This window comes from Gopherus evgoodei, chromosome 16 (assembly GCF_007399415.2).
Source record: "Gopherus evgoodei ecotype Sinaloan lineage chromosome 16, rGopEvg1_v1.p, whole genome shotgun sequence".
NCBI lineage: Eukaryota > Metazoa > Chordata > Testudines > Testudinidae > Gopherus > Gopherus evgoodei.
In genome coordinates this window covers 21,348,714-21,372,902 of record NC_044337.1, presented here as the reverse complement: position 1 = coordinate 21,372,902, position 24,189 = coordinate 21,348,714, and the positions used below count along the sequence as shown (strand labels likewise).

At 42.3% G+C, this 24,189-nt stretch overlaps 1 protein-coding gene across 1 annotated transcript; it reads left to right on the top strand.

Moving 5' to 3' along the window:
• Positions 1-22,808, top strand: STOM (stomatin). The gene is made up of 7 exons (XM_030535296.1): positions 1-131; positions 10,054-10,157; positions 11,089-11,161; positions 12,756-12,838; positions 17,259-17,462; positions 18,126-18,260; positions 21,648-22,808. Exons 1-7 carry the CDS (start codon positions 71-73, stop codon positions 21,840-21,842), a joined length of 855 nt encoding a protein of 284 aa, XP_030391156.1. The 5' UTR covers positions 1-70; the 3' UTR covers positions 21,843-22,808.
• The last annotated feature ends 1,381 nt before the right edge of the window (positions 22,809-24,189 follow it).

Sequence of the window (24,189 nt, the reverse complement as noted above, 5' to 3'; positions counted from 1 at the left end):
GGGCTGCTGGCTGGGGTGCGGCCACTCGGCGGAGCGGAGCCGAGGGTAGCGGTTCGCAGCGGACGCGGCTATGGCGGACAAGCAGGGAGCGAGAACCGACCGCAGCCGGCGGGTCCCGGACACCTTCAGCGGTAAGGCGCGCGCGGCGGGCAGGAGGCGGGAATCGCCCCTCAGGGCCCAGCGCGGTGCTGGCAGAGCCTCGCGCTCCGCGCCCCTTCCCTCAGGGCGCTGCCTGCCCCTTGGCCGGTCAGGAGCGGCCCGCGTGACCCCGGGCCCCGCTTCCAGGGCGGGTCTCGAGGTGAGCACGATCCCCCGGGACGGGGCTGCCCGCGGTAGCCGCTCGCTGCGGGACTGAACAAGGGCAAAGTTCGCTTCAGACTCTTCGCAGCTTCCAGGCAGGACATCCCCCGCCTCCTGATTTGGGGGTCTTTTTCTTATATAGGTTCCTATTACACCCCCCTCCCCCCCGTCCCGATTTTTCACATCTGCTGTCTGGTCACTATTCCATAGGAGTGGTGGGGTGTGAAACAACCCTGACTGCAAGATTTTCAAAATAATCATAATGGAAGTTCATAAAACTTTATTTTAACCAGATCTTAATTTGTACCTACACACATGCACGCTTGCATCGCTAGGGACAGATCACTCTTCTTCAATTTCCACTCTTTTCTCTGTTTCTCAGTGGTGCTTTATACTAGCAGTTTGGGCTGTACCAGAAAAAGTTGGACTATCCAACATTCTTTGGTCTTTTGGGTGTCCTGTATTATCTGTTCTTATCACTTTAACATCTCATATGACCTCCCGGAGTTGGTTTTCAGAGGATGAACTCAATATAACAGATATTTTCCACGTCTATCATCCTACAATATTAATTTGACTACTGAAAACCAGTTTATTTTGTCATTAAATACATGATGTAATGGAAATTGAGACAGCCAGAATGCAACTAAATATGGGGTTGTTCTGCACTGTAGCCAGTTTGGGGTGAAGGAAATTATTCATAAGATTGATTAAATATAATGGTTTAGTTGAGCAGCTTGTGTTGTGTAAATATCAGCATGCCTGTTTGTATTGTTAGGCATGGGGCCAATGCCTAGTTCTGGTATCCACTAAAAGATCTATATCATTCTTTGTGTATCTTGGATATTAATAACTAAACCAGGCATTTTGAATAAGTGCCTGGAATAAGATTAAGTGAATTTCTCTCTTAGCTTTTCACATTCCGAGTTATCAGTCATTCAGAAGTTATTGTATGTTTTATGTTCTCATGGAGGCTAAGATACTGGCTGTAAATTATTTTTGCCATAGTAGATGAAGTATTTATACAGTAAATTGATACGACTTACTGATGTCTATAATTATTTTGATTCAGTACAATTTGCCATCATTAAATCAATTCATTGCTCCAGCCATTAATGCAGAATGGAGTATTAATTGTTTATAAGGAGATAGAGTTGCTTAACTGTAACCAAGGAAAAGTAGAGAAGCCTGTGTAAAAGGTCTGTTGCTGGCTCTAAGGGTACAAATTTATCATTGTCCTTTTGATTGATAGGATCCTACCCAACTGGCTAGGAGAGGATCTGTAGAGACCAAAATAAGACACTTGCGCAAGGGAACAAAGAACAAACCCAGTGGGTGTGCCCCAATAGGATGGAAGCATTCTAGGGGCAGATACTCAGTCCTAATCCCATTAACTTTTTAAAAAATTGGTATTAGTGAAATGTGTTGAACTGACATACCTGGAGAGTTAAATCATCTGTCTTAAGTACAGGTACAGCATAGGCAGTATAAATACAAGTTTCTGCCTCAACACTGGCTTATAGAGAGACTTTCTTTTAGGGATTAATGGATAGTTCAGTCCTCACTTTTCTATTCTGCCTTGCTGCTAGGGGGTAAATTGGTGCCAATGGTGGTGGCTTTTGCAATATGGACAACTCTCCATTCCTAGCTGGACTGAGACTGCCAATCTTGCTATATTGTCTATTGGTCAGAGTATCTCTGTTCCTGAGGGGATCCTTAGATCTCTGAATGCTGAATTGACTCCTTAATCTCTATCCCATAACTCTATATACAAAACCCAGTTGTGATGTTACAAACAGAGGGTGACTGATTTTTAAATAGGGACTAAGCAACAGAAGACCAACTGTTAATGAAACAGACCTTGTTTTCTTGTAAATGTCTCTTGTAATAAACAATGGAAGGAACTAAAATACAAAACAAAAGGTATTGTTTGTAAATAATATGTATTTTGGAAAAGTTACAGGAGACATCAACAGGAAGCTAAGAATGCTAAATAAGAGAGATGGTTTGGAAGTGGTTCTCAACCAGGGGTATGCAGAGGTCTTCCAGGGGGTACATCAACTCATCTAGATATTTGCCTAGTTTTACAATAGACTACATAAAAAGCATTATCAAAGTCAGTACAAACTAAAATTTCATACAGACAAAATGAGAAAGTAAGCAATTTGTCAATAAGAGTGTGCTGTGACACTTTTTTGTATTTTTATGTCTGATTTTGTAAGCAAATAGTTTTTAAGTGAGGTGAAACTTGAGATACTCAAGACCTATCAGACTCCTGAAAGGGGTACACTAGTCTGGAAAGCTTGAGAACCACTGGGGTATGATATGGCCTAGAAGCTATTTAATGGGCATGCAGGATCTGCCTTTCAAAGAATTGTCAAGCAAGTTTTTTTTCTCTTCACATGCTGAAACAGAAGAATTAGGATTTGTATTACAATAGGTGAAGTTTCACCTGTGCTAAGTTGCTAGCACACATGGGACTCGGATATTTCTGCCTATGAAAATCTGCTCAGAGCAGAGTTAGATAGCACTGTGGTAAACAGCTTGCTGTTGCTGGCAGTTGCTGTAATACAGGTACTGACTTTTGTAGACCTTGACCGCTCTAGGGAGTTACGGCTCTGAAAAATGATGCAATTCTGTAAGTGGTAGCAGTGGTGGAAGCTGTAGTGTAGATGGGACTCAAGCATTTTTACCAACATGTAACACTACTCTGTTTTTGAGTCTCTTACTGTGGACGAATTATCTAATGCATTTTCTCTTTGTTCATTATGATTATTAAAGTCAGTTTTTCAGTAGTTGCCTAAAGTATTCCTGTATATTAAAGCTTAAATATATATCCTGAGCAATAAATGTTAGTGATCATGCAGTGTGCGTATATGACTTTTTCTTCTCTTGAAATGGAGTGGGACAATATTTGTCCCTGTCAGGTTTGACTATGTAGCGATATGGAAATGTTCATTCTTACTAATATTTCATATGAAATGCTGTTGAAATTTGTGTATGATTGTGAGATATATGATTAGTCTCTAGAGCACTCCTTTCCTGATGAATCCTGTAATAAATGCTAGGAATTCCCAAATGAGCTAATTTCTGTAGAGTTCATTGGGTGTAAAAAGCCAAGCAGGGCATGAACTATCTCTGTTTTGAATGGCATCTTGAGCTCATCATGACAACTTCTTTTGTGATCTCATGAGTATCCTGTCACTAAAATATGCTATTAAATATTGATACAGCAATAAAATACTGATGTAAACTGCCTTTCTGCTCTCACAGTAAAGGTGTGTTTGTTCATGTGATTTCCATTAGCATTGCAGAGCTGTATTCTACTGAGTTTTATTTGGGGTTTGACTTTGAATAAGTGAATTGAAACATTCTGTTTTTAAATGCCTTTTTAAAAAGTTGGCTGAACTCTCAAACACATTAAACAACTTCCATCCAGAAAAGCTTTCCATTTACCTCTTTATTGATAGCTCTGAGAAGCAGCAGTGGGATGGGAAGTCTGACTGTGAGGAAAGTTTCCTGGGATTTGGGAAAAGTAAAAGCTTGTGTAGCCAGTGAAAAATCTGATTCTATACAACAACAAATTGCTCCTTTGTAGGTTTAAACCAAAACCTTTTATGATCCTTTTCAAAATTTGAATACTCACAAGCAAAGACTAAATACACTGGGTCAAGACACAGTTGAATAACCCAGGGATTGCCCAAGAACTGCAGGAAATAGTTTGCTGATTTGGCAAACTGTTTTTCCTTCCTGAATATACAGGCATTTTGTGTCCACTATACACAATTTCTTTGTGGAGGAGAAGGAAGAGGAAGATACAGATGTTACATTTTTGAAGGCTCTTAGAAACCAGAAGGGCCAAATTTAAGAAGGACAGATGGCAGCACTTTAGCTGCTGACAGGGCTGGTGCAACCATTTAGGCGACCGGCACTAGGATTTGGGGGGCGGCATTTTCTTCGGCAGTGGCCGGATCTTCTGCCGCCCCGGTTGCCGCCGGCAGAGGGAGCTGGGGCAGGGGAGCACGAGGAGGACCACCTGCAGCAAGTAATGGGGGGGCAGCACGCAGGGGAACTCCCTGCCCCAGCTCACCCCTGCTGTGCCTCTTCCCCGAGCACGCCGTGGCTGTTTCACTTCTCCCGCCTCCCAGGCTTGCAGCGCCTAAGCTGATTGGCGATGCAAGCCTGGGAGGCAGGAGAAGTGAAGCAATGACAGCGTGCTGGGGGAGGAGGTGGGGCAGAGATGAGCTGGGGTAGAGGAGGCGCCTCAGGGCGGAGGGTGGAGGGAGGGAGAGAGCTGCTATGGGGGGGTGCCTCAGGGAGTGGGCTTGGGGATGGGGGAGGGCGCAAGCTGGAAGTTTCACTTAGGGCGCGAAACATCCTTGCACTGGCCCTGGCTGCTGATATAAAGCATATCTACATCCAGTTCTGCATCTCCAGTAAGCTGACAAAAATGACCATTAACATATGGATATATATTATAGTCATTCTTTGGTGACTTCTCAATATATAAGGAAAGTGATAATATAGTAAATAGAGTAACAAAACTGCACAAGCTGATTTCCCCACCTTCCCTGTCTTAATAGAACAGATAATCAAATTCACCAGCTTTACAAATTAATTGAAAATTAAGGTATTCAACATAATTTGACATACTGAGCAAGGATTTATATAATTAATCTAATAAGTTATTATTGTAGATAACATATACTTGTGGCAGTGATTATGTGTGGGTATGAGGACCACAAACCTGTAAAATCTGCTTCTAGCTGTGTGTGTGTTTTCTGTCAGATTTTGGAGTCTATGGCGGCTTTTGGAAAGGCGAAATCCTCCATATATCCATGTGATAGTAGTCCTCTTTGGTATTCTCCCACTCCTCCCCCACGCAAGAGCGGCTGTCCCCTTGGCACTCCTCTCACAGGAGTTCCCAATGTGTAGGGAGAGCAGAATATTGAAGTTCAATACAGTGACACTTGTACAGGAGCTCATCCTTATTAGGCAACTACTTGGTATAAGATGTGTCCCAAAATACACTGAATAAATTCTTTTACACCTCCTGTTTAAGCAGCCAGTTTTTGTCAGTTCCTTGATTGGTTGCATAAACCAGATTTAATTGAACTATTTTGTGGAAACAAAGATAAACTTGCTCTGAATTTGCAGAATTCAGTCTCCCTCTGCTCACCTGTTTCTATTTAGGAGAAACTCCCTCTTATTTACTAGATACAGTAAATCCATTACTGTACAAATACATTTATCTGACCCTTCATTAACCAGCTCTCTGCATTCACCGGACAACCAGGTCTTCAGGGCCAGAAGCGTGTGATCTTCTCTGTAGCTGCTAGATGGCACTGCAGCAATTTATTTTCCAATTCTCCGGTTTATCCGGTTTTTTGATTATCCGATCTAGGTCCGGTCCCAATTAGATTGGATAAATGGGGTTCTGTTGTACTGAGGTTTAAAGTATAGATTTCCATATTTTGTATGATAAAAGTAAATCCTTTATTTTAGGTTAGGTTGCTATGTGCTGAGGCCACTGCCAATCATGTTGACCAATACTGTTTCCTTCTACCCCCCCCCCATCTGTATTCATCTGTTGTCTCTTACTTTATTCTTAGATTGTAAGCTTCTTGGGACAGAGACTCTTTTTGTTCTGTATTTGTACAGCACCTAACACAATGGGGTCCTGGTCCATGACTAAGACTCCTAGGCACTACCTTAATACAATTAATAATAATTGATGAACTTTTGTATAGTGCTCACTGCTGTAGTATCAGGTGATCTCATGGATCCACAGGTTAATCCTCACAATATGCTTCTGGGATGGGAGAAGTGTCATTTTACAGATATGAAAGTGAGGCACCTTCAGTCACACCAGGAGGCTGTGATAGGACAAGGAACAGAACCCAGTTCTCAGAATCTCAGTCCAGATCTAGCTCATTCTGTTAATCTCTCTTTATCTGATTCTCTTGTTCCAATGGAAGTGGAACTCCATTCTACAGTTACCTGTGCTGAAACGAAAACGTGTCTTTATTCATCTATTGCTGCTTTCATCCCAGAACCTAGTATGCTGCGTGCCTTTTTTCTTAGCAGTTCTATTGTCAATTATTTGGTGGGCATTTTGTGAAAAGAATGATTTTGTTCTGTCACACTCTGCCAAGCACTATGGTACTGTAGTTAGAATCTGATCAAAGTGGGCGGGAGGTGGACCGAGTCCAGAGGTGAATGCTGTATATAAGGCTGTGCGAAACCCTTTTTTTATATATACTTGATCTGAGGACATGTAGTGTCTGTCCAAGCAAAAGGTACAGGGCTTAAATGGGGCACCAAACATATTACAATATCCTCTTTCTTTTTTTTTTTCTCCCATGTGACTTTAGTGCCACCAAATCGTATTGAAATCACTGTCCCAGAGACCCAGTCTGAGCCTGACCACCTACACTGCAGTGAAACAACCTCTGAGCCTGAGATGTGTGAACCTGAGTTAGCTGGCATGGGCCAACTGTGCCTTTTTATTTGCATTGTGAACACACCCTGAATGACCAGATTCTGACAGCTGGTTGCTTAATAGTTTTGTGCACAATTGTTTGTCACTTCCTTGATTACCAAATTGCAGCAATAGTTTCCTTGTCCTCTGTATGTCCCCATTACCCACAGATAACCTTATTACTCAGAGCTACTAAGCAACAGGTCATGGGGTCTTTCCTTCAAGAAGCCCCGAGTTGGTATTGTGAGCACATTCTAGAGCTTAAGCTAACTTGTCTTTGATGATTCTTTTCATTCCTGGCTAAGGACAGGAGGTTGATTAGTTCGTCCTACCTTTCTGAGTAATACTGTATTGTGACGTCCATCCCCCTTCAAGACAAGTTGAATTGTCTTAGCTGAAAGGCCAAAGAATACCTCAGAGCTGATCTGTTGACTGAAGGAGGAAACTAAGCCTCAGGGCTTCTTTTACTGACTTCTTGTGTGAGGTTGGTCAGATTAGTTTAGGCCTAAATTTTCACATTTTGGAGTCTCAATTTGAGACCCTTGGAGCATGATTTTTTGGAGGCACTGAATAGTTGCAGCTCTTACTGATTTCAGTTGGGGTTGTGGGTGGTCAGCCCCTCTAAAAAGTGGGCCCTACTTGTCTAAAGTTAAGTGCCCAAAAGCAGTGGACACACTTGAAAATATAGACTTTAACCTCTCTAAGATCAGAAGGGTAGCCGTGTTAGTCTGGATCTGTAAAAGCAGCAAAGAGTCCTGTGGCACCTTATAGATTAACAGACGTTTTGGAGCATGAGCTTTCGTGGGTGAATGAATGCATCTGAGGAAGTGGGTATTCACCCACGAAAGCTCATGCTCCAAAACGTCTGTTAGTCTATAAGGTGCCACAGGACTCTTTGCAACCTCTCTAAGAGTGTCCTTATCTATGAATGGGAACCATACTGACCTGCAGAACTGGATAGAGCAGGGCGCAGGGAACATGCAGGCTAATCCTTTGTGAAGCAATTGAGTTACTTTTCTATAGGAACTATATATAGAGCAGGGGTGGCCAACCTGAGCCTGAGAAGGAGCTAGAATTTACCAATGTACGTTGCCAAAGAATCACAGTAATACATCAGCAACCTCCCCATCAGCTCTCTCCCACCCACTGGCAGCCCCACTGATCAGCACCTCCCCACCCCCACACCTCCCGATCAGCTGTTTCGTGAAGTGCAGGAGGCTATTGAGGGGGAGGGAGAGGAGCGAGGTCAGGGCAATTTCAGGAGAGGGGTGGAGTGGGGGCAGGACCTGTGGCAGAGCCAGAGGTTGAGCAGTGAGCACCCCCTGGCACATTAGAAAGTTGGCGCCTGTAGCTCCAGCCCCGACGAGCCGCATATTAACTTCTGAAGAGCCACATGTGGCTCCGGAGCCATAGGTTAGCCACCTCTGTTATAGGAAATTGTAATTTTATTGAGTACAGAAAATAATCAGTTGTGTGTTTCCTGAGGAGAAAGACACAGAAGTCTTCAAATAAAACGCAGCTGAAGCTGATAGATTCTCTGACCACTATTCTTAGAACTCCAGCATCTGGGTAGCACAGTCTATTGCTTAATAAATCCCAGGTCCTGTGAAATAGATTGAAAAGCAGAGTTTGCATAGAATGGCAATTATGTTGGGATAAAAAAAACTTTTTTGTTTACAGTTGAGCATGCACCATCTTGATGTTTGTGAAATATAGCAAAACCCAGAAGCATGGTCCAAAAGAAAGTCTTATAGTTTAGATGTTAAAGTATTGTGTTCTGTATATCTTAGCAGACACATCTTAGCGTTGTGATTTTTTAAAAAATATATATATATTTCATTATTTATTTCTGTATACATATTCTTGTACTACACTTCAGAACTTTTGTTTTTAAGGATTTTAAAGGGCTAAGGAGTGAGGGTGATGGTGGGGATGAATTTCAGTGGCACAATGATGTTTTTAATCTCCTAATATCAATGCAGCCTTTACCTGTGATCAGTTTCACCCTGGGAACTCTACAGTTAGCAACTTGAGGGTATGGCTACACTTGAAATTGCAAAGCGCTGCTGCTGCAGCGCTTTGAAGTGTGAGTGTAGTCAGAGCGCCAGCGCTGGGAGAGAGCTCTCCCAGCGCTGCACGTAAACCACATCCCTTACGGGTGTAGCTTGCAGCACTGGGAGCTGTGCTCCCAGCGCTGCAGCACTGATTACACTGAGGCTTTACAGCGCTGTATCTTGCAGCGCTCAGGGGGGTGTTTTTTCACACCCCTGAGCACGAAAGTTGCAGCGCTGGAAAGTGCCAGTGTAGCCATGGCCTCATGAGACTTTTGGCTGCTAGTTGAGACGCTTAGCTGGAATGATGAGGGATTTCCTCTTCAATGAGTGTCCATTTTCACTGTCTGCACCTGACAGCTCAGCATCACCCTGATGGCAGTTGGCAGACTCTTCTCAAGCTCTGAACCATTCAGAACTACTGGCTCTTGTTCTTCCTTGCTCCAGGAAACCTTTTTTGTGGAGTCTGGGTGAGAGAGAGCAGCCATTTCACAGCAGAGAACTAGTGCGTATTCCTCGAATATGAGGACCTTTCAGCAGGAAAGTGCTGAGCCAGGAACATGTCCTTTGCTGAGGGGCCAAGCTAGCTCCCTAAGCATTGTATCTCATCCTACTTTCTAGAATTTTTTTTTATAGGACAGCTCTGAGAATGGGCATCTTTTCAGGTCTTCCGGTGATTTGTGAGGGCTGGGGGGGCAACTGCAGCACTTTGCACCTTCTGTGACAGGTTACTCAGGATTCAGTGGTGTAAATCACTAGAATCATTTGCAGAAGCAACTGGTGTTTTTACCCCTTTCTTGGGGAGACATAGCAATGTGTTCTTGCTTCTAAATCAGCCTGACAGACAGGTTTCTACTATTACTTCACATTCTTTCCTGACAGAGAGAGAGGAAACTGATTTGGGTAAAATATTGCAGTGTCTTAAATTTATATCTTCATATCTTTAAGGTATGTGGATTAAACATACTTCAATTCTATGATTTCATTCACTTGCCCGAATTCTGCTCTCTGAGGTTTACATCACTGGAAGCAAAAACAGAATTAAGTCCATAATGTGGCCAACATGCTCTAATTCTAATGAGGTTTGGCTTTGTCCCAAGGGACGTTTCTCATGATGACTTGTAGCATGGAATGTGTAGTTGTATCTTTTAAATTTTAATCATTTAATAGAACAAAGATGGTTCTGCTTTAACTATTAAAATATCTACATTTCTCTTCCAGAAGAGACCAATGCTGGCCTTGGTGTGTGTGGATGGCTCCTAGTGATCTTTTCATTCTTCTTCGTTGTTATTACCTTTCCAATCTCAATCTGGTTGTGCATAAAGGTAAAGATGTTCACATGAAAGCTTGCTCTAAAGTTTAAAAAGGTGCAGGATGTTTCCTAATAGTTTAACAACATTGTCCAATTCACTGTTTTGTCTCAAACCCAGCTGGTCCTGATCCCTCTTCCTTTGACAATAACAAATGGTTAAGGACAATCCTTAACATCTCAATGTATTCAAGCCCAGCACACAAGAATTGCCATGTTTCTATAATATCAATCAGAAGGCTAACTTCAGTGGCATCTCAATTACTACTCTATAGGAAAGAAGAGGAAAGGGAAAACGCTGAGAGGTTGCGAGAGAAGAGAGGAATCCCAAATTTTCATCCCTGTCTAAACTTCATTGGAGGGTCAAAATAATAGCAAGAATAAGTATTAATTTTGAGGAGCCACTCCTTACATTTACGATGGAATGACAAGCACTTACAAGGTTGTGTTGTCACTCAATTCCCTGAGCTTGGGGTTTCTGGACCCTGGGGAAATGCTTATACTTTGGCTTAATCTCAATTTTTTGAATGCATTTCAGTTGGAGCAGAGAAAATTATAAACCTTTTATTAAAAAGAAAAAAACACAATACAACCTGAAAAATTAGAAATGGAAAGGCCATTAGACCCTATTTAGTCCATCTGCCCACCTCAGTGCAGTAGTGCTCCTGATAGTGTATTTCCAATGTTTTGTCCCCCTCCAGGAAAATCCTTGGAAAATTACTCCACGCCCCAGAAGATTTAATCCTTTAGAATATTTTTCTGACCGATAACCCTTTTTAGTATTTGTTGCTTAGAACAACTGGGGTGAGGACGTGAAAAGTGTGCGTGTTATGTTCTGCAAGACCTGAGACGGTTCAGTTATCCTTAATATATTTGGAAGCCAAGACATTATATCTAAATTCTTGATGGAGACTTTTTTGTATTAAACATCTGATTTCTCATTACAGATCATAAAGGAATATGAGCGAGCTATCATCTTTAGACTTGGACGCATTGGAAGGGGTGGAGCAAAAGGACCAGGTCAGTCCTGTGTAGGATCCAGCATAAGGCATGTGATTCAGTTATATGATGGTCTGCAAGATGAAACCACATTGTAAAGGCACTTCACTAGCTTGGTACTATTTTTTAAATGACTCGCCAAAATGAATGAATGAATGAATTTCTTTGAAATTTAACCCCAAAAAAAGGCATCGGATGGCCTTCTTAGCTTAAAGTAAATGTTAATTGTCTAGAAAATAAAATATTTCAAAATTTATATTATATGTCAAGTTCCCTCAATGTAAATTGGAGTTTAATGGTGACAATTTTCTGAGCAAAACTGAAGACATTTTTATTTCCCTCTCTAATTTATTGAAGGAACTGTATGATGTTGGACATGTCTTTCAAACTAATTTTAGTAAAACTCCTCTTATCAAGTAGTCCTAATTATATTTAGTGGAGGTAATGTCTTCAACTTGCATTGGTTACATTGAATAGCTCTTTGTTTATACAGAGATTCGCTGTCCCCCAAGCTATTTGGATATATAGGACTTTACTCTTTACACCGGTTGTGATTTCATTTGGAATATGCTCTACCTTTAGGGGCTCAGGGTGTGAGGGCTAACACGCCTAATAAATACATACAATTATAAATTGTTGTAATTTTGTAGGGAGTGGTAAAATAGGAGTCCTTGTAGTTTAATCTTAAAGAATTACATTAAAGGCACTGGATTTATAGCCACTGAGAATGAACGCTTCTGCTTATCCAGTGAGTAGTATGTTACAGGCAGTGACTGCCTAGCTTCTCTGTCTCCTCCTCACAAAGTGAGTCTCATCCAGCCCTCCTTGGGCTATGTATATTTGTGGGGGCAAATAGGGAACAATATATGAAACAAACAATCTAATCAGATTAAGGTATTTTTTGGAAAATTAATATGTGGGGTAAAGTTTTCAAAAATACCTGCATGCCTTAAGAGCCTAGATGCTTCTGAGAATGGGACTTAGGTTCCTAAATCACTTAGGCACTTTTGAAAACTTTATCTGTGTACTTTAGAAGTGGGGCCAAGACCTTAAAGGATTACAACATTGATTTCAGCTGTCAAGCCTGATGCTAGGAATGAACAGCAGAGGCACTAATTTCCTGTCATATCATCCCACGATCTTGGTGCTTCTGGAATGTTTCCCCATGTCTGGACATGGGAAGTAAATAATGACATCCCCTCCCCAGTGCCATAGAATGTTAGTAAAGCCTGCCTCCAAGAACTAGTTCCTACAAGTAGCCATTTGGGACCAGATTTTCAAAAGAGCTCAACTTCCTAAACAAGAGTCAGATTTTCAGAAGAGGTGAATGCATTGTCACACATTGTTGGTATCTCTTAAAAATCCTAAGTGAGAGTGCTAAGCTCTTGAAAATCTGGCCCCTGATAATGTCTGAATCCAATTTAAGATCCACTAACTGCAGTGCAAAATCTTGGTAGTAAAAAAAAAAACAATCAAAATCTGCCAGGATCCTGACAAGTGTAGCAGCACTAGCTAGAAACGTTGAATTAGGATGAGATGATCACAAATTGCTGCTAAAATAAATGTGTGTAAATGGTCCACTGTCTCATTATGTGGGGTGGATTTTTGTATACAGGTCTGTTCTTCATCCTGCCCTGCACAGACAGCTTCATCAAGGTGGATATGAGGACAATCTCATTTGATATACCTCCCCAGGAGGTAAGTTTTCCCTTTTTTCTAAGTGTCTTCTTTACTTATTATCAAATGTAAACAGAGTTCAACACTCTATACCCCTTTCTTCTCTTTAAGGTTCTCTGAACCCCCTTCTACTTCCTGATTTGCCAGGAGATGTTTTCCAAGGAATTCTCTCCAGCTATTGCCCTATTAAAATCTGTTGGTATTGAATAAATCAGTTTTGTAAAACATGCCAGCGGAACTGTGTGTGTTTAAATTCGGAGCAGTGTGATTTGACACATTCAAAAGTCTTTCTTTTTGATGTTACTGCTCCAACAAGTTTGCAACTAATGTATCCTGAGGTATAAGGGCAGCAAGTATAGCTGGCCAAGCAGACCACATGCCCCCTTGTCCATGAGCCTTCTCAAAAGCCGCAATCCCTTAGACATGGACTCTACTTTTCCCAGCCCAGCACAGAGTAGTGTGTTTTTATGATCATCTTAAAAGGAACTAACATTTTAAGCAGCCTCCTGACTTTATTTTGTATGTCATTTTCGCTTGCCAGAGATCATCTCTCCCGAAGTCACACTTTGTTGTATCTATCCTTGAATATAAACTTGTGACAAGTCCTCTGCCTGCCCCTCTTCCTGGGGCCCACCGGTTGCCCCAATAAAGCTAAAAGAGACTTCTATTTATGCAGCACCCATGGCTTTATTTACACAACGTTCTCCCACCACCAATATGGTGCTATGTACAGAGCTTGCAGGCCTGATGATCTCCTCTCCTAAACAGTCTGCCCTCAGCCTGGAGACTGACCTTCCCCTGGCCAATCCCCCTTCTTCTGGCTGCCAGCCAGCCTTTATCGCCCTTGAAACTGCAGGTGCAGCCAATTCTTAAGGCCAGGCACCAGGCTTCTCCCCAGCCCCAATCTATTTCCCCTGATTGGGACTGGCTGAGCAGGGGCTAATTAGGTGCCTTTGCACCAGCACCCTGCTACAAAACTCCTTGGAGAAAGTCAGTGTCTTTGTCTCTCAATTAAGTGCCAAGCGTGTCTCTTGCACTGCTTACAAATATTAAGTAATAATGCAAACATAATAGGTTATTAGAACTTGGCTTGGAAAGTCTCTGCGGCGTACCGTTCCCACTGCAATCCAGATATGACGTCTTAGTCCAATTAAAATGCAGTGGATGCTTGGCAAATCCATGTCTTAGTCCGTTATCAACAGCCATAAGAAAAGCAATAAATAAAACTGTGCCAGACCAAATGAAATCCATTAGGCCTTCTTCCTGGGAAAATTAATTTCTTAAGTAGCTAGCTGATGTGAGTGGTTCCTCACAAGCTTTTCTAGAGTAATTTTGAAGTGTTTTTCCCCATTCCTCCAGTTTACCAGGAGAGCCAAATTCAGTGCTTTAGCAATTAAAAAAAAAAGAAGTCATAACCTTGCTGCTGCTTGGGAAGTGCTGCTTTTAAGCAGTACCATTCCAGCTATTCTTTTCATTTCTGTGGAAGCATCTGAATGCAGAACTCTGTGTTCCTTGGCAAACCACGGTATTTTCCTCTCTCCTTTGAACCCGTTAAGAAGTGATATAAATGTTTGGTCGTGAAGAAGAGAAAAGGGCTTCTGCCCCAGAGTCTGGTTAAGTTATCGTGTGAGTGTTTGCAATTTACGTTGTATTTATGCACATAGAATAGTAGAGCAATTTAAAACCTCCTCATCCAGCCAAAGTCAAAACTCTTTTATGCTCAGAGAGGAAACAGCACAGTTAAGTATTGTGTTTAGCCTTCCTATTCCTATGTAAGTACTTTTGTAACACGTGCTTTAAAGAGGAGAATGGAAAAAAATCAAGTCCTTTCTCTTTGTTAAGTAGGTGATGGGGGTGTTATAAATTCATTAACTGGTTGCCTCTTGCTATACTTGGAGTGCCGGATTATGCAACATGTAATTAAGTTATTTGTCTCCATAATGTCCTACAGCAATAAGATTGCAAAAAGGATTATTCAGAAGAAAAGCATCTGTATTTGCATGTATTGGGGAAAATACTTGCAAGGCTTATCAGTGCCATGGGCATTAACTGTCAGAAACCTCTCTCTGTTCTATAACTTCATATGGCAAGGTATCTTATTGGGGGGGTTTACACTTCTCTGTAAAGAAGCTGGCATTGGCCACTGCTGAGACAGGGTTGCAGGCTAGATTGGTTTATATGGCCATTTCTGTTTTGTCAGATAAGCACTGACTAATGGCATTGTCTTCTGTTTTACGCACACCTACATGGCAATTCCTGTTTGAGGCATTTATTTTAAAGAGCAGAGTGAAAATACCACTTCCTTTTTTCCTATCTGGTTACTAAGTAGGTCACCTACTTTGTTCTTGTTTTATATATTGACACTCATAGTCAGGTGCACCTTATCTGATGAGTGTGGTCTCATAAGTAATGTACCATGGATGTGAGAATCACAAGCGCTCTATCTGCTATGAGATGGCACCCATGTCATAAGTGACCTCCCCACCTATACAAATATCAAACAAGTCATCTGTCATTATACATTATTTTGATAGTCTGCTTTTTTGCTCTTAAACAGAGAGCAATCCTTAACTATGTGCAAATGGAACGGTCCAAACTCCTACCTTTGCATTTAAATAAAAACCTTGGAGTATTCTCAGCCCTATTGCTTTCTGAATGTTCCCGGAGCCTCCCTTGCCAGAAAGACCTAGGGATTTGGGCACTCAATGATGTACACTGCCTCACATTACTATTCAGTCCAGGGTTCTAACAGAGCTTTTGCCCACTCTCTGATATATGGCATCTGTCCTTTTATCTCGCCACTTCGCTTATGACAGATTAGTCTGTTCTGCTGCTGGGAAATATTCTGGAACTAGCAAAGCTTCCTATCTGCAGGACAGGTATATTTTGTGTCAATCCCTCGTTTTACTGAGGGTTGGGGTTGTTTTTTATTTGTTTGTTTACCTATATGGGGATTTTTAACACCTCATGACTTTGAGGTCAATAACACCTTATTGCAAACCTAGCAAAAAGTTACTTTTCAGTGACATGCAGCTTGACCCCAAATTCCTCCTAGTCTAAAGGAGTTTAAGCCTGAGATGGTTCATTCACATGTATGCATATATGTAAATATTCATACATACACATGTGTGCCCTACACGTTGTATTCTTTTGAAATAGAAACAACCTACAGTTTTAGGACTACCCCCTTGTGGCAGACTCAGGATTGTTCCCCACATGGTATTACCAGCATATAATTGTGAGGGATAAAGATACAAATTTAAGTACAGAACTGTACCTCTTAAATACTTTACTAAATTACCTTTAACCCTGGAGAAAATATTGTGACTCTTGTTGCAATTTTGAAAGAAAAAACAGCTTTATTATTTTTATGGATTTTATTACAAATTAATAAAAGGCAATCTTAAAATCAAAACTACTATATTTTTACTGAACTAGTTAAGGATTAAACAGCACAAGTATCAAGTCAAAATTACAGTTAAAATGGAATCAACTATTGACCAGCGCATTGAATGAACACAATCAAGACATGACTCATGAAGTTAATGTAACACATGATCAGTTTTATACGTACACTTCCTGGAAACCTAAGGAGGTGCTCTGTTACTAGGTGACATCTACAGCTGACTCATTCCCTGACCAGTTTATTTCTGCTATGATACGTAGTGATTAACAACCCATAAGATCCCTTTGGGAGCAGAGTAGTTTGCACAGACACGTTTGTATTGTCCCTGTTAACACAAAGTGATTTAAAGTAGGACTTAAAATTTGGATATGCATGTGCTATTTCTTACACACACACACACACACACTTTTGCTCATTCACATCTTAGAAAGTGTCAAAGGAAAAATCATAATTACAGGTGATAGGCTTCCCTGTCAAACCACAAAAGGAAAAAGAAAAAGTTAAAATAAAAAACAAAGAGAATGACTCTTCAGTTCACTGGTCTTCAGAACATCAGAGGCAGGACTGCAATTCAGGGAACCAAAGAATGTTGTCTCTGCTCGATAGTTTATACCTTGTCTGGGGAGTTGCAGATTGTCAAGTACCTCTGGGTTTCTACACGTTCTAGATGTGAACAGTGATGTGATAGCTTCTTGTTTCTTATTTCACTCAGACTCATCGGTATTTCATTCTCTTAGTATTCCTTAAAATATTCTGGGCTTTTTGCTGGCAAAGAATTGGCGTGCTAAACAATTGGTGGCCTGATTGGATGAAAGTCATCTCAGAGCAAAAGACCCGTCAGATTCTATTAATATAAATCCTACTTAAGCTTAAAAGAAGAAAAAGCTACAGAACCTAAGGAAAATAGAAACTTGTAGACTAGGCCCCACTCAAATAGGCCCATTTCTCTCTCGTAGTATAATTAGTTTTTTCTGTTGTCTTTTTCGTTCTTCGTCGTTGTTCTGCTTAATTATTAGACTTCTTACCTCCCTATAGATCCTTACCAAGGACTCTGTGACAGTTAATGTGGATGGAGTGGTTTATTACAAAGTCCAGAATGCCACCCTTGCTGTTGCAAATATCACAAATGCTGACTCGGCCACCCGGCTCCTGGCACAAACCACCCTGAGGAACGTTTTGGGGACCAAGAACCTCTCTCAGATCCTGTCTGATCGAGAAGAAATTGCACACAGCATGCAGGTATGAGCAGTGTTGAGTGCATTGCTTCTCTAGTCAGAAAAGCTAAACTGTAGGACTATAAGCACCTTGCAGAGTCAGGCTTGCACCCTAGTACAGAGAAAAGCCGAGCATATCTAGGTGAACCTTGGATTTGGGGTTTTGTATAAAGCTTCCATGAGAGCTATTGTGACAGCATGCAAATAAGGCAATAATGGACTAGTGAGCCAATGAGATCTAGTTTTTTAGTTTTAAAAATTGTAGGTGAAAGGGTGGAGTAAAGAAAAATAATCCCCAAAAGGCAAAACTACTTCCTGACTCTTAATAAAAAGGCCCTCCCCTGAGCTGTGAAGATAGCTGCAAAGGGATGCTAGAATTGTGTTCATGGACCCTTGAGAAGACCCTCCCCAGCTTGATGCAGACAGAATCTTGGGACAGAGGGAGGACCACTGTTGCCTGAAGGGTGGGTTGCACCAGTATTTCAGGCCTACGTTATAGTTCGAAGAGATGACCACCAGCTTGTGCACCCTTCTCAAAATGTTTGATATTACGTGGTTCAACGATGACACAACCATCAGCTAAGTGCATTGAGATTCTCAGGTGCAAGGAGTTATTTTTTTTTACCCATGATTTTTGTAATGTAGCCAAGTAAATGAATCTAGCATCTTTGTCTTGCCTCTTTAACAGGTCACACTCGATGAGGCAACAGACGAATGGGGAATTAAGGTGGAACGCGTGGAGATTAAGGATGTAAAGTTGCCAGTCCAGCTACAAAGAGCAATGGCTGCTGAAGCAGAAGCTGCCCGGGAGGCAAGAGCCAAGGTAATACAGTAGCTTCAACATACTTTGCGTTTTCATCGGTAACGTCACGTGAAGCTCTCTCTGAGGATGGAGATCTTCAGCCAGAATAGCATGGGGTATGCAAGGCAAGATTCTGGTAGAGCTGTCTTTGGAAGCCAGCACTCATCCTGGGTCACACCATCTGTCTCACTTTTGTGAACCCTGAAATCCCAACCTTCCCCCTCAAGAGCAAGTTCTGAAAAACTTAAATAGAATGGAGTCTTGGGAGATCATGTGACCTAGTGGCTGAAGTGTGAGACTGTCATGACTTCTGCAGTGTTTCCAGCTCTTCTATTAACTTGCTGTGGCTTTAGGCAAGCCTCTTATACTCTGTCTCAATTTCTCCATTTAGGGGAAAAAAAGGGTATAATGCCTTAGGGAGCTCATGAAGCTAAATGTTTGTAAAGTACTCTGCAGCACTCTTCATCCATTTGGTTTTGTTACTCTCTTTTGCTTGTAGTGTAGGGTGGGAAAATCTGATGTAAAGCATTTAAGATCCCCTGAGACTTCTGGTTTTGCTATGTAGACTCAGCCCCAGTTGCTAAGCTCTGGGAAGCTTTTCAGGGCCTTGTGTTGTGGAACTGGCTCCCTCTGGTGGTTTCCCGATCCTCTGGGGAACCCGGGAAGCATTTTGTGTGTTTTGTATTTACTGAGTTAGCTTGAGTGAGAAACTGCAGGTTGTGTTTAAGAATTCCAGTCTGAGACGAAGGTTCAGGTTGTTTCTCACTAGCAGGAACATGTCAATAGTCTGCTCAGAGCCTCCTCTGATCAGAAAAACAAATCTTCACCATTCAGCAATGGGAGGTTTCACCATAGTCCATTTGATACTATGGAACTTACATTTGACTTAATGATATCCTTTTATTTCCCTTTTGACTCTTGGCATCCAACCTCTTATTCATTATCACTAGGGCTACGTGTCTGTCAGAGATTGCGGAGGTCACAGATTCTGTGACTTCCTGCGACCCCTGTGACTCCTGCTGCAGCCAGTGTGGCTGACCTCAGGGCCACCCAAGCAAATCGCCCCGGGACCAGGTGCTCAGGCAGCCCTGGGGACAGCCGCACTGGCCACTGCTGTGGCAGCTCTGCAGCCAGCCGCTCAGGCGGTCCTGTAACCAGCTGCACTGGCAGCCCTGGGCAGCTGGCCCTGGGGACCACCTGAGCAGTGGCCGATGCAGCAGGCCCCAGGGACTCGGCAGTCCTGGGGCGGTCAGAGCAGCCACTGGCCCCTCAGGGCTCCCTCCTCCCGGTGGGGACCAGAGTGGCAGCAGCCTCCTTGGGACTCCTGTCCCACTAGCGGGGGCCAGAGCAGCAGCTGGCCTCCTGGGTTTCCTCTCCAGCTTTCCCCCGCACAGTGGATCCGTCCAAGATTCAATCATGAGTATTTTTAGTATAAATAATGGACAGGTCAGGGGCTATGATTTTTTTTGGTTTTTAGCCCGTGACCTGTCCGTGACTTTTTTACTAAAATTACTCAGATTAAAACACAGCCTTAATTATCATATACAGACGGAGGAGAGACTCACCCCTAGGGAAATAGTTAATGAGACTTCTTGAGCCACATGTATATTCCTGTTTAAAAATTGTTCAAACTCTCTTATATTTCTGTGGGGAAATAAAAACGAGAGCAAATCTGTATTTCATTGGATCCAGGTGCTAGGAGTTATGGAAGGTGAGCTTGGGAGGGCAGCAAGAAAGAGGCCTTGATTCTAGGCAATAACTTGTGTGTTCCACATGGTAAATCCTGGACCTGTTCTGGGGTAGCTAAACAGTATGAAATCTGCAAATAATTTAACTTAGTCTGATGGTTAAAAGGATGGAGACCCATTGCAAGAGTAATCAGAGTGGACTATGTTATATAGGAAGAAGTATCCTCCACATACCTACCTTGCCCCACTCAGGAACCAGTAAACTATAATTCACCATGCCACCACCCTCATCCTGTCCAGTCTGGCTTCTGTGGCTTTAAAGGGATCTGGTATTGATTCACAGTCTCAGATCTGGACCCCCAGTGGGATTACTAGCCAGCAAGGTCTATAATCATGAGTTCTGATATTGATTCAGCTGTTTAGTATGTTGCAGTCACCCTTAAATCTGAGGACATCCACTTTATATCTACCTCTTAGCTTGTTTCATAGCTTGATATTCAAAGTGAATCTTAGGCCTGAAATACGAAGATGAGCTTATTATTACTCTCTATCCCATCCCATCCCATCCCTCCCAGGGTGTCGCAGTAAAGTCAGTGAATATTGTGCTTTGATTTAGCTTACAGTAGAAGCCATGTTTAATGTATAACTTTGTTCCAGAGCAGTGGAGTCAGGTTTAATTGGCTGCTCTGCTCAGGTATCTGCACTATTTCCACTAATACCCACAGGAAGTGCTTACAGGGTGCAGTAGCAGCGTGTGTTATAGTCCCTTCTGCTGGCTCTTGAAGGGGGTTGTTTGGCAGAGTCTTGGCAGCTGTTTCATAAGTACTAAATTCACGGCCATGAAAAATATGTCACAGACTGTGAAGTCTGGTCTCCCCTCATGAAATCTGGTCTTCTGTGTGCTTTTACCTTATACTATACAGAGTTCACAGCGGAGACCACTGTTTCTCAAATTGGGGGTCCTGACCCAAAAGGGAGTTGCAAGGTTATTTTAGGGGGGGGGTCATGGTATTGTCACCTTTACTTCTGCACTGCCTTCAGATCTGGGTGGTCAGAGAGCAGCAGCTGCTGACCAAGTGCCCAGCTCTGAGGGCAGCGCCCCGCCAGCAGCAGCACGGAAGTAAGGGTGGCAATACCATGCCATGTCATCCTTACTTCTGCGCTGCTGCCTTCAGAGCTGGGCGGCCGGAGAGTGGGGGCTGCTGACTGAGGGCCCAGCTGTGCAGGCAGCAGCGCAGAAGTAAGAGTGGCAATGCCAGACCAGGCCATCCTTACTCCTGCACTGCTGCTGGCGGCGGCTCTGCCTTCAGAGCTGGGCTCTTAGCCAGCAGCCACCGTGCTCCAGCTGCCCAGTTCTGAAGTAAGGGTAGCAGTACTGCAACTCCCCCCCCACACACACACAACTCCTTTTGGGGTCAGGACCCCTACAACACTGACATTTCAGATTTAAATAGCTGAAATCATGAAATTTATGGTTTTTAAAATCCTATGACCCTGAAATTGACCAAAATGGATTGTGAATTTGATAGGGCCTTATTCATAAGGTACAAATCTCTTAAGTTGTAAACCAAATCTGCACAAAGGGTGCCCAAAACTGTTGTTTGAAGCTCTCTCATTTGAGCACTGTTTTGTCTTACAATGAAAGAGACTGAAATAGTCAAACTAGTCTCCATTTTAGCACTCTGCTAGACCTGCTGCTTCATGCATTTCTCTTCCTCAGGTAATTGCGGCTGAGGGTGAAATGAATGCCTCCAGGGCCCTGAAAGAAGCCTCTATGGTTATTTCAGAGTCCCCTGCTGCCCTTCAGCTTCGCTACCTGCAGACTCTGACCACCATCGCTGCGGAGAAGAACTCCACCATTGTCTTCCCCCTGCCCATAGACATGCTGCAGGGCATCCTGGGTGCAAAACACTAAACTTGTTGGGATGTAGTGGGAAAGGGATCTTCCCCAGCAGGACTGGTCTGTGAAACCAAATTAGCTGCTAAAGCTTAAAGCAATGTTAGCAGAGGGGATCTTTAAAGGGGCCTTTTTTGTGTGATACTTGTGTATGTGAGTGTGACTGATCACAATCTTCTGCAATTTATATAAACAAACTCTGCTCTTAATTTAAATACAGATGCTTGTTTTAATGTTCCCGTGGGTCACAAGCTTTTGTAATCTGCACACACGTCCCGTTTGCAAATGGGATGACCACTTTGTGTGAAGAGCTCACTTCTGGAAGGGCTGTGAGATGATCACACACCACAGAAGTGGTTACCTCACATCAGCCACACACACTCTCTGTGGTGATGTTCCCTTTAGAGAAAAGGGTCCCTGGCGCTGGGTGTGGAGGGAATGTAAGCTGGAATCTCTTGGTAGCCACACAGACTGTTCCTTCAGTTCTGCCCAATTGCTAAAGTAAAACAATGTGTATACTCAATCTCTCTGAAAACCAGGTCAGTGGCTTCTTAAAACACAGTTTTCCCTCTTGCAAGATGCAGCAGTTTGCCAGCACTGCTGAAATTACTTTCCACTCCTGCCTTGCTGTAACAGCGGAAAAGGTATGAGCACACTGTAGTTATGGATACAATGTTTGTATAAGCTATCCAGTTGTCATGGTTTGTGTGTCTGTCTGTATTGATTAATGCCTTTTTAAAGCATTTTAAATGTCTCTGGATCTGCCTTTATTTGTGCATCCACTTTTTAAAGGAATGTTCCTTTTTTAAAAAAAAAAAAATCTGAGTTTTGTTTGTAAATAAGTAGCCTTTTTTGTCTTGATTTTAAATATGCTTGTAAACAATTTGAAGTGCCGTATGTTAGTCCCAAGCCTTGCATCTCTTGCAGATAAAGCAATTTTAAAGTCCTTGTATTTCCTTTTTAATAAAAGATCTATACACAGCTTTTCTGTCTGTTAGAGGAAATTGGTGTCTATTTTTACTTGTTTTCTGCTGAAAAGCAACATTTGACATTCAACACTTACAGTTGTGATTGAATACTATGTGAAGATTTCATAACCTTTTACATTTTGTCTTGTTAATCTTAGTGCAGTGTATGTGTGGTACAAATTAAACATTTCTATGGTCCAGTTTTAAAGAATGATGCAAGAAAAGAGAATTCACTATTTGGTCTGCTATTTCAAAATTCAGTCAGCTCCCCTCTTTTTCTGATCTCAATTGGATTACTTATTTGTGTTTTGGATTCCCTCTGACTCCCTTTCTAGTGTAATACTAGAAGTTCCATTGCTTTGATGTTTCCAGTTGATATTGCTCTGAGCAGTGCTACTGGTTTTACAAATCTCTGTGTCATCTGACTGGAAGCAAATGATCACAACAGAGAAAGCAAACAGGAAATAAAAATTCTCACGGTGATTTGCATATATAGCTAAACCAGAAGCATGTGGCTTCTTCAGTTCTGCTAATCCTCGCCTTCACATGCCTATCTCTGAAATGCACAGCTATATCTTGCACCTGTTTAGCGGATGTAATTAGAGATTGTGGTGAGATGTTGAGCCAGATTCTGCACTGGAACAACTCCACTGAACTGGGCCCCTTGTCTGTAAACATGGGTAGTTGGCATGGAGGACAAAGGCAAACATAAAGACAATGATGGATTCCAGAAGTGCCCTTTTTATCACATTGCCCTTAATAAAGTATGTATTTTCTTGTGTAATCACTTCTCAGGTGTGATTCATTTTGTGTTTTCATCACTTCTATTTAGTAATGGAATGAAGAGCCAAAAAGCACCTTTTGTTCTTGACCAGCATTTTCTGGATGAATTCTTATTGCCCCACAAACTGATGATGTGCATTAAGAACCGTTCCTGCAGCACTCTGTTCCACGTTGTGTGACTACTGGTCTGTCTTGTTCTTATACCTACATGCTATGAGTCAGGATTTCTGGTACGACAAAATCTAGTATGCGATCCTTTTAATGAGGGCTTATTAGCTGTGATACGGGTGATGTAAGAGGTGCTTATGGTGGAAGAGTCCAGTTTTGGTACCGGGTAATTAAGCAGAATGCACCAGCTCCTTTCACTTGTAATGCACAACATAAGAGACTTGAACCAGACCGCTGATGTTAAGTCTTGGGAATACAGCTGTGAGCCTTTAATTCTTTCTACTGCCATTTTAGACTGCCATCCAGAGGGGTACTGTTGACAAGAGCTGGACAACTCAGCCCTCCTCTTGAACAAAAAAAAAAATTCCACATTCCTCTCTGATCTATCCACTCACTTTTTCAAGGACTTGGACTGTTTGACTGACTAAGATATCGGAACATACAAA